Source organism: Eurypyga helias, unplaced genomic scaffold (genome assembly GCF_000690775.1).
Source record: "Eurypyga helias isolate BGI_N326 unplaced genomic scaffold, ASM69077v1 scaffold23389, whole genome shotgun sequence".
Taxonomy (NCBI): Eukaryota; Metazoa; Chordata; class Aves; order Eurypygiformes; family Eurypygidae; genus Eurypyga; species Eurypyga helias.
In genome coordinates, this window is record NW_010273015.1 from 1 (window position 1) to 9,897 (window position 9,897).

Consider the following 9,897-nt stretch of genomic DNA (forward strand, 5'->3'; position numbering starts at 1 on the left):
CCGGACCCCCGGCTCCGCGGATGCCGTCCGCCCCGTCCATCCCGCTCCCTCCTAGGCTGGGGGGTGCGCGTGGAACCGGCGACGTGAGTGGGTGCACCCGTGCCCTTCCAGCGGGATCGTCTCGGCCTTGCCCTCTTTTCCGCTAGTGGAAAAGTAGGGAGAGGTCTGAGGAAGGAGATCTCGGCCGCCACCGAGTTACTAGCGTGGCGTGGGAAAAGTCACCGACAGTCAATTTAAAAAAACCCGACCCTGGTGCTGCCTTTCCGTAGGAGTTACGGTGAGAATCTGCGCTGAAAGGCACCATGAGGAGCAGTATCGTTACAACACATCCCCGTGCCACGCTTACCCAGCGGCTCCTGCAGACCTCTGGAGACCTGGCTAAATGAGGAGCGTGGGGGAACCGCGTTATCCCCATCAGGGGGATGGAGAAAATGAGGAACGACAAGCTCACATCATTGCCTCCCAACCCCTGATCTTCCTCCCCTCCCCAGCCTTCTGCATTTCTGATAGGAATTCCTAGGGGTGTGGAGCAACGCCAAGAAAATTTCACGACTGGGATGGAAACGTCAGCCCCTCCCCAGCGGAGGAGACACTGACAAACCATCCACCCGGGAGCTTGCAGGAAGCCTGGGTGCTCTCAGGGACAGGAAATCGTGACATGCCTCTCCCCGGGATCACGACGTCTTTTGGGCTGAGAGGTTCTGCGCTGGTGTTTGCTGAAAGCTTCACGCGCCCTCGCTGCCGCTGCGCTCTCTCCCCCGTGTATCCATATATACCCATCTACCCGAGAGCGCGGCGTGTTTCTGCACTTACTCATGGCGATAGCGCCTTCCAGAAAGTAGCTACTTTTACAGATTTTAGTTGTCTCATGAGAAAAAAAAAAAAATAGCCATTAGAATAAGGCTGTGTTACAGCATTTTCCTTCTAAGGATTACTTCCAGCCTTCCTATTACAGAGGCTTACAAGGCTATACTGGGCCTGTGGGCTGAGGAAACGCTCTGGTGTACAGGCAGGAGCGAGGAGGCACAGGGAAGAAGCATTGTGACTTGGCCAAGCCCATGCGGGGAGGCAGTGACCGAGAGTGGCTTGACTCCACGCTGTGTGTCCGCATCACGCCTCTGCCTCACCCGTCACGTTGTGCTTTGACCAAATATCGCATGTGATGCTCCCAAAGGCCTCGGGAAGGGGAAGGGGAAAGGAGCTTTCATCTGCAAAGAGGAGTACGGGACAGGAAGTTGTAGCTTGGCACAGGCCAGACTCTGGGCTGGTGTAAGCTGTGTGGGAAGCAGTAGTCCAAAGGGAATTTTTCCCTTGCAAGGGGATCTGGCTTCAGTTCTTCTGAGAAGGGCTTTGTGTCAACAGTGATAGGCAGGAAGAGCCATACAAAAATTGGACTAAAATCCCACACTTGGCGCTGCCAGTTGGAGTGCAAACTGCTGTGGGAAAACTTGCAGAGAAGTGCAGTATTACCATGCAGAAATCAAAGGAACTGGTGATTCTGAAATGCATTTAGGAACTTCAGAAAAATGAACCTACCAGCCTCTCATGCCACTCAATTAAGCAACGTGCCTTTGTTCTACGGGCCGTCACACCAGTGGCAGCGCTCGCTGCTCACACACACAGGGCACAGCTCAGCAGCTTATAAATAAGACAGTGCCTTTCTGGCTGACATCCTTTCCTTACTTCTTCGGTTTCGATAGCGTGTTGTTACATCTCACCGGACCTGCTGGTGGAGTAGGCATGTTGTAGAAAATGCCTGAAGAGCTGCACAATAATCAAGAGGTGAATTCCCAGTGCTGGGAGACTTCTGAAGATGAGGGAGAAGGAAAAAGGAAGAAAGGGAGAGGGAGAGGGAGAGGGAGAGAGGGAGAGAGAGAAGGCAGGAGGGAGAGAAGTATTTGCTGGACTTCCTCACCTTCCTCTTCTGTTCCGCCTCTTCTAATTTTCGAGATCCAACAGGACAAGGATGGGTCATTCCAGTGAGAAAGCATCCCAAAACACCCATTTCCACAGGAGAAGCCATAGCCCTAAAAGTTCAGCAAAAGCTGCTGGCACATGCCACTACTCCATTGCCGAAGTAGTCAGTCTCCAACTGGATACAAAATCCCTGTGTTCTGTACAAGGTGTTTTCCATAGAGCTGCCTGGTTTGAACTTGGATTCAAGAACCTGTCCACTCCATCTTGGGACTTGGAAGAGCAGCACTATCCCCTCCATTGCCAGCAGACAGATCCCTGTGACAGGAAGCAGCTCCACGTGTGTGAGGGTTTTTGCAGCTTAGGGATGGCTTCTCAAATAAATGCCCCAGAGTTGGGCCAGAACAGGAAGCAGAAACCCTCTGGGCTTTCCAAACCCTGCCAAGGACACAGCCTGAGAGTGCTGGATATTACAGTGGCTTTTGAGGACACTGAAAAGGTTTAACTGGGCATAAACTGCCTCCATTCTCCGCCCAACCCATCATAATAATGGGATTGCCAGAGCTTGTTCATGTTGGATAATAATACTGTTTAACGTGGCCACTTCTGAGGACCCAAATATAACTCTCCATCTTGAAATACATATGGGACCAAACTGGCCATGCCAAGACCTTGGACATGGTATTTAAAGCCACAGGTGGCTGCAACAGCTACACAAGAAGACTGAAACTCATCCTGCCTGTGTCTGGGCTGAGCCTGCTATAACTGAGTTACGCTGCCCATCTGGGAATTCTCTTAGCTGCAGCTGAACTCTGTTCTCTTTTAATTTATATTATTCTTCCATCTCTTCCTTTCTCCTTTCTTGTTTTCCTCCCTACCACCTCCCTCAGTAAGAAACTGCGTTGAAAAATTCCAGCCTTTCTGCTTCGTGATGTTTCAGCCTCCTCCAGCTCTTACATCTTCCATATGTGCTGGTTTTAAAAGACAAGGACAGGGAACCATATTAAAGATTTGCATTTAATTCGTCTTCAGAATACAAGTAAATCAGGAACGAGTCTGAGCTTTGAGTTCAGGACTGATCCTTTCCTAGTTCCCCAACTCTCCCGGCTCTGCCTGGGGGTGGTAGGTGGCACGGCGTAGATGGGGGACTAGGACTGGGTCACTGTAGGGTGGATCTAAGTTTGGATTTTTCTCTAAGTTTCCATGTTATCTAGTTTGGCCCCAGCCCAACCAGAATCATTATCCTAAGCCCAAACCTGGTTCCTCCATGTGTCTGGGATGGTTATTCTTTTTTAGAGGTGATAAACTAACACATCATATGTGTTATCTATCTTTTGCGATAAATGCCAAGCTGTCAGAATGAAAATGTCACATAAATCATACATAAAGTATTTACATGAAGAAAGATTGACTCATACGAATTTAAACAACCTTTCTGATGGTACCATCATTTGCAGCAGGTTAGCCAGGTATGGCCAATGTTTCTATTCCTGGAGTTGAAATAAACACAGCACATCAAAACAGAGTCATCAAACCAAACCAAAATGTGTTTAATATGGTGCAACAGTCAATGCCATAAGAAATCACCATAGAAGTATGCAGAGTTAGGTATGATCTACACATACTAATATGACTTTACAGATCTCGTATTACATGTAGGTACGTACAGAACAGAGTTGGGAGGAAGCGTTTGTTGCCAGCCCCTCTGGGGGCTTGGTGTCCTACCTACTCGCTGTAGGGAGTGACAACACTTTGTTTTCACAAGTGACTGTACTGCGACTGTATTGCATTCTCCTGTGACTCACAGCTGATCATCATCTCCGCCATCCACACGACAAAATGGAGCGGAGCTTGCTCGGCATGTGCCCATCCCTTGTGGGATGGAGGTTTGGCAGGTGTGAGGGCCCTGCCGGGTCCTCAGTGTGGCTATAGGCTTCTTGGGTCGGTCCCTGGCTCTCGAGTTGGGGGTGTCTCCAGCTAGGCTGGGAGGGCAGCCCACAGCCCAGAGTGCAGCCATCTGCTCTGTCAGGACCGGATACTGTCTGGGTTTGGCGTTGCTGGGACTAATCCGATAGCTTCTGGAAGGCCCTGCACCCGCTCGGGGGAAGCCTGGCGGGAACAGCCTGGAGCACCAGCAGGAGTGGCTGGTGAGGCTGGCTCCCAGCTGTGCTCCCTGCCCGGGGCTGGGGTGGCACCACTTCCCGCCTGGGAAAGTGGGAAGGTGGCAATGGGCTATGGGCCAAACCCCCGCCCCAGGGTGCACGGAAAGCTGAGGGTAAGGTGGACCAGTCCTACGACTGCTCTAATAGATGCTGTGGGTGGAGGAGCTTCCTAACAACTCCACGCCATCGGTGGGATGGTTAATACCATATTCACCTTTCCCTTTCCAGATCCTCTCCCCATGTCCAGCCCGTGCTGCACGGAGCAAGTGGTAGGAATGAAACGACCACAAACCAGACCCACAGTCCTAAAACTAGTGGCACTAGCAGGGCACTGATCTACATTATGGCTCTCAACGATCTCTAACAGGGGTGGAGCTGAACAAGGTTAACGACAGCTGGAAACACAGCAGCGTCTCTGCTGCAGACCAGGCAGGGCAAGGTGAGCAAAGGGCTTTTTGCTTTATCAGGGAATGGCACTGCTCTGGAAAGAAAGTCCTCGGCACTTCTCAGGGGCGTAGCTGTGGTTGTGTCAACAGTCAGTGACATTTGTGCCGTGGATATCTTATTTTTTGCCCAATAGAAGGCAATTACACCCTGAAAGACGTCCTCACCAGCAAAACCCCAGAAAAACTGGAAAGCAGAGGTGACAAAATTGGAAGAAATGGAAGATGAGGGTAAAGGGAGAGGAGGAGAACATGAAGAAAGGAGAGAATAAATGACAGAAGAAGAGGAAAAAAGACCAGTGAAAATAAAATAAATTAAAAAAGCACCTTGTTTGGGGGTTGCAGGAGGTGACTCAGCACCTGCAGATCTGAATTCTCCTTCTGACTCGTCTCTGGCTGGCTGTGTGCCTTTTGCCTCGCTCTATCTGAGTTTCTTACCTTGCAGGGCATCCAAGAGGGCAAATGCACTGCAAAGCAGAGGCCTTATAAATTCTCCAGCAGCAACAGCGGTCAAATGCTGTGACTGAAATGTAAAAACCAGACTAAGGGTGGCATGGGAGGAGAGACAGGGAATTGAGGAGCAGAGAAAGGGTGAGGAGCGGAAGGAAGAGGGGAACAAATGACTAGAGAGACCAGTCAAAGGAGAGGGAGAAGTTCTTGGAAATGAGGTTAGCCACTGGTCAGAGTGACTACGTCCTTTTGCGATGGCAGGGGAAGGAGCTGAAGCTCATCCTGCCGACCCACTGCAGAGACCTACGCTTGCCCGCTCCATGCTGGCAGCACCTCTGCAAGCCCTGTCCTGGGGCAGAGGCGCCGAGGAGGCACGGAGGCCTGTCACAGAGAGGTTTCCAGACAGGACGAGCGCCTGATGTAGAAATGCCGCCCGTCGTGCCCCTCCGGCCTGTGCACAATCAGGACGGGGAAGAAGCGGGCGTCATGGTAGGTTGGGGGGTTTTCGTTGACAGCCAGCTGGCTGGAGTACGAGCAGCACTGCTCATCCTGGCAGCCCCGGTCCGCGATGCTGCTGCTGCGGCTCCTCCAGAGGCCTGTCCTGTGGGAGCCGGGGAGAAGCGGCTGGTGTTGAGGGAGAGGCGGGAGTTGCCGCTGCAGCTGTGGAAAGCGTGGCGTGAGAAGATGGAGGAGGTGCTGGAGGCATGGTTGCAGCGTTCGCAGCCGTGCGCCGTTTCGCCGTACCGGCACACTGCATAGCTGTTGTAGGCCGGGGAGTCGGCCAGGTCCATGAGCATGGCCTCCGAGTAGCTGGGGATCAGCTGCCGGTTGGTGCAGATGTGCCACTCCAGCTCGGTGCTGTCCTGCGTGGCGTCTCGGGGCATGCGGTACCGGTACAAGGGCTCCTCCGCTGCCGTGGGTGCCGTGTACTCCAGGCCCAGCAGCTTCTCCACATGGTAGTGCACATAAGCAGTTCGATACTCTATGAGTACCCTGAGCGGCCACGAGATCATCAGGATAGCTGCCACCCAGAAAGCATAGTGGGACACGTACCACGGGAGATGATCCGGGTCCCCGTAGGCCATCATAAGCTCTTTAAAGTCCACATTTTTGAGCTGCATGCCTTCCCTCACCTCCATGTAGTCATCCAGCCCCTCGATCTCTGTGAAGAAGTGAGCCCTCTGCGTCAGGTAAGAGTTCTCAGACTCAATATTGGCAAAGCTGAAACACTTGGTGAACCTCAGCTTGGTGGCTGTGTAGCTCTCCAAACCCAGGAGCTCCTTGGAAATGTCCTTGTATCCACAGTGAGAATAGTCAAACTCAGCTTCAGCCACGTGGGTGTTCACCCTCTCGTGGTAGACTTGCGTGGTGGTGTAGGCGTCACCGTTGCGGTACCGGGTCACCTGCCGGGTTCGCCGCACAAAGTGGTAGCTGATGGCCTTCCACCAGATACACGGAGTGGCTTGCTGCATGCGGTTGATGCATTCATAGACACTGTCCACGTCCGCCTTGTACTGCAGCTCTCTCTTGACGTGGCAGTGCCAGCACTCCACCAGGTACACCACGTACAGCATAGAGAGGAAGGCCAGCGGGATATAGACATAGCCATCCGAGCACGGGCTGTCGTGGTAGATCATGGACTTGCCCTTGAAGGAACTATCGAAGCTGAGCTTGGTGACCCGGGCCAGCTGACACCAGGCCACTGCACCCAGGCAGCCGTACATGAGGATGGAGAGGAGGAGGCATTTCCAGTGGGATTCTCGGCACATGCAGGCGCTCAGGGACTGCTTCACTGGCCGTTGCTTCAATCACACCGCCGAGGAGGAGGAGAGAAAGACAAAAGAGAGAGAGAGAGGAACCTGTCAGTCACGACACTGCACAACGCACACCGTGACTGCTGCCTTCAAGACTGTGTCTGGCTTTGCTCTCGACTGCCTGAGAACTGCAACACCGCCATACTTGATATAAATGTGAATATAAACAGAAACACCATGCCAGGGACAGAAGTCTCTGGACAAAACTCACGTCTTGCTCCTTCCTGGCTCTGGGGAGGGAATTTGTTTGCACAGCAGTGACTTGTCGTGCCTGCACCCAGGCTGGATGGGCCCCACCGCAGGGAGCGAGACAGGTTTCCACCTCCTTCTCCTTGCCCAGCATCATCTATTCACTCTACTATCTTGCGAGGCTCAGAGGGCTTTGCAGGACGTGAACAGATGAAAGCATGGGGCTGTGGACTTGCCCCTTTGCTTGGCGAGTGCTCAGTGCCTGGGTCTCCACACGGTGCTGCTGGGGAGGCTCGGGAGCAGTGTCCATCTCAGGGCTGCAGCCCCATGGGTCGTGCTAGCACAGTGGGACCAGCACTTCGTGGAGATGGAGCTGCTGCCTGACTCAGAGCTGACTCACACACAACCCTGAAACCTACCAAATGATCGACACCATTTTTCTTGGAGGTGAGCCATTGGGAAAATTACTAGATTCAAGCACATTTAGATGAAAAATTGTCAGGATTACAGCACAGCGCAGCATAGCTTCAGGCTGGTTAGAAGACTAGCTCCGACCTAAAATACCTGACAGTTTGAGCGTTGGAGCCAAGGGTGTATGCATGCATATTTAAAATGTAGCACATCCCTCTCTTTCAAGTCCTGAAAGTTGGTCTGAGAGTAGAGCAGGAGTTTGCACTCCCGTACTCCCACTGTGTCCCCTGAGACGATGCGATTGCGGTCCTTACCCCAGCCATGGTGCAGTGAATCAGCTGCATTGCTACGCTACGTTGGGCTATAATAAAAAATGCCAAATCGAGCCGAGCAGCTAGCGGAAAGAGTTGCCTCCCTGCAAAGAGCAGCAGCAGCGTGAGTTTCATTGCAGTCTGTAGAAAGCACGTGCAGCAAGACCCCCCGCTGCCCTGATAGGTAATGAGGAGGGCTGACTGCGTCCCTCTTGCTACCGCCATCCTTTGCCTCCCCGCTAACTCCGAGGAAATGACAGTGAGAAAGCAGATACACACTGACGATATTCATGCATCATCATGCCCTCTGCCAAGCCTGATTTCATGCAAAAATAGAAGTGCACTGTTACTCCTTCTCCCAAGGGGCCACCTCTAATGCATCAAACTGCTCCATAGATGTCAACAGATGCTAGGTTTGGGAAATATCTTCTCCTTCTTTCTCCAGGGATGAAGTTCTCCCCTACTATAGCTTATCTCACACCAACAGCAGTTAGGATTCAGTAAGTTGTCTTGCACCAGCAAAGAATTTAAGGAGCAGCATTTTATAACTCGGGAAATCATAGCGGGGTGCCACTAGAAAGAAGAGTTTGCTGTCTTCTCAATGAGACGGAAGCATTGGCATCTAACCTTGCAGGGCTGTAAGGCCAGATTTAATACTGCTTTTTCTTTTCTGGGGCAGAGAACCACTTCTAAGTAACTACAGAGGGTTTTATGGCTTGCTGTGAGCACTGCCAAACTACTTTATGGGGTTTGGTTTTGATTTTGTAGCATCTAATCTGACACTGTGTAAGTGCAGAGCAATGTTATTGATTTTAGGGAGCTACACCACTATTCATTTGCTGGGACTTAGGGCAGAATATGGCCCCTGATTCTTCCAGATGCATCTAGAAGGGGTATGTAAAGAATTTCTATTTTTATCCTAAACCTTTTGTGTGTGTGGATGTATCAGAATAATCATTCTGGGCTGTATCCTCTTTACAGTGGCCAAAATGGCTGTACAGGAGCTAAGTGGGTTATGAAGGACACAGCACATAACTTTTCTGTACATAGGGCAGTGAAAAGACCTTAGGATAAGAAGGCGGCTGTGTTCCTCAACCTTTTGCAGGAAACCTTGAGAAAAGCCATGAAGTGGCTTCAGAGAGTCCCTAAATCAGCTGAAAAACCACCATGGGAGTTTTGGAGGTTAATCCCCGAGTCTACATGCAGTCATGGAGAGTTTAATCTTTTGAAACTCCTGTCAAATGCATCCACTGCTCTGTCCCAGTGTGGTTACTGTCCCAGCGTGGGCTTCTGCCTCAGTCAAACACTGGATCCCAGGTCAGAGCCCCAGGCTCTCCCACCTCATGGGAACTCCACCAGGAATGTGTCTTCTATTCTTTTTCTCTTCTTGACACTGAACTGGAGTTTTTAAGTGCTACAGTAATGCAAAAATATAGATTGTAACAAAGAACCTCTACCTTTTTTTTTTCCTTCCCTGAAGGTTTTCTGAGATGAAGAAAACTCTAAGAATGAACATGTCTCTACTCCAGTCCCTGGAACGGTGCAGAAGAAAACAGCTGGGCAATATTCCAACACAGGAATTTAACGTCCCACTCAGGTTTCCGCAGGTACCTCTCATGGAAAATCACAGATGGTTAATACTGTGAGGAATGGCAGTGGGCCCAGCAAAAGATGTCCAGCATCAGTTTTAACGTGAGTGCTTAAGTATTCCATGCAGCTCCGGAACCTCAATTTTTTCTGAGTTGTTTGAAGCGCTGTCAGACTGGCCCTGGGCACAGCTGTGGGAGAGGGCTATCCCACGACAGGTAAGGCACTGTTTATCAAAGGCACTGCACTCCCCAGCTTCCCTTTATCTCACTTCCCTTGACAAACAACTTCTCTGCTCTCTGTGGTTCAATTTACAACCCACAGGTTGGCTTCTGCCCAAGGGACGATTCAACCAGCTCTGCTGGTTAGGGCTATCAGTGGCCTTATTGGAGATGGCGAATGCCTCCTAACGTGCTTAACTCCATGAAAGGCCATCTCCCCTTAGGGTGAAGAGATGGCTCTGGTCTCACAAGTCCTGGAGTGGCACTGGGCTGGTCTGGCAGCAGCTCAGAGGCTTGCAAGTCCAACATGATGTTTCTGTATGCATTCTCTGGAGGCACTTCAGAAATGATCTTCAACCCGTGCCACTGAAAGGGCTGCGTCAGCCCGCACCAAG

The 9,897-nt window shown here is 51.4% G+C and overlaps 1 protein-coding gene across 1 annotated transcript; it reads right to left on the reverse strand.

The window, feature by feature from the left end:
- Positions 1-5,353: 5,353 nt before the first annotated feature.
- On the reverse strand, positions 5,354-6,771 carry LOC104515387 (transmembrane protein 151B-like; the record flags this gene model as incomplete). Its single annotated transcript, XM_010159337.1, is given in 2 exon segments — positions 5,354-5,583; positions 5,586-6,771. Coding segments are annotated over 2 exon segments (1,416 nt in total), but the record flags the coding sequence as incomplete, so codon positions are not given.
- Positions 6,772-9,897: the final 3,126 nt, after the last annotated feature.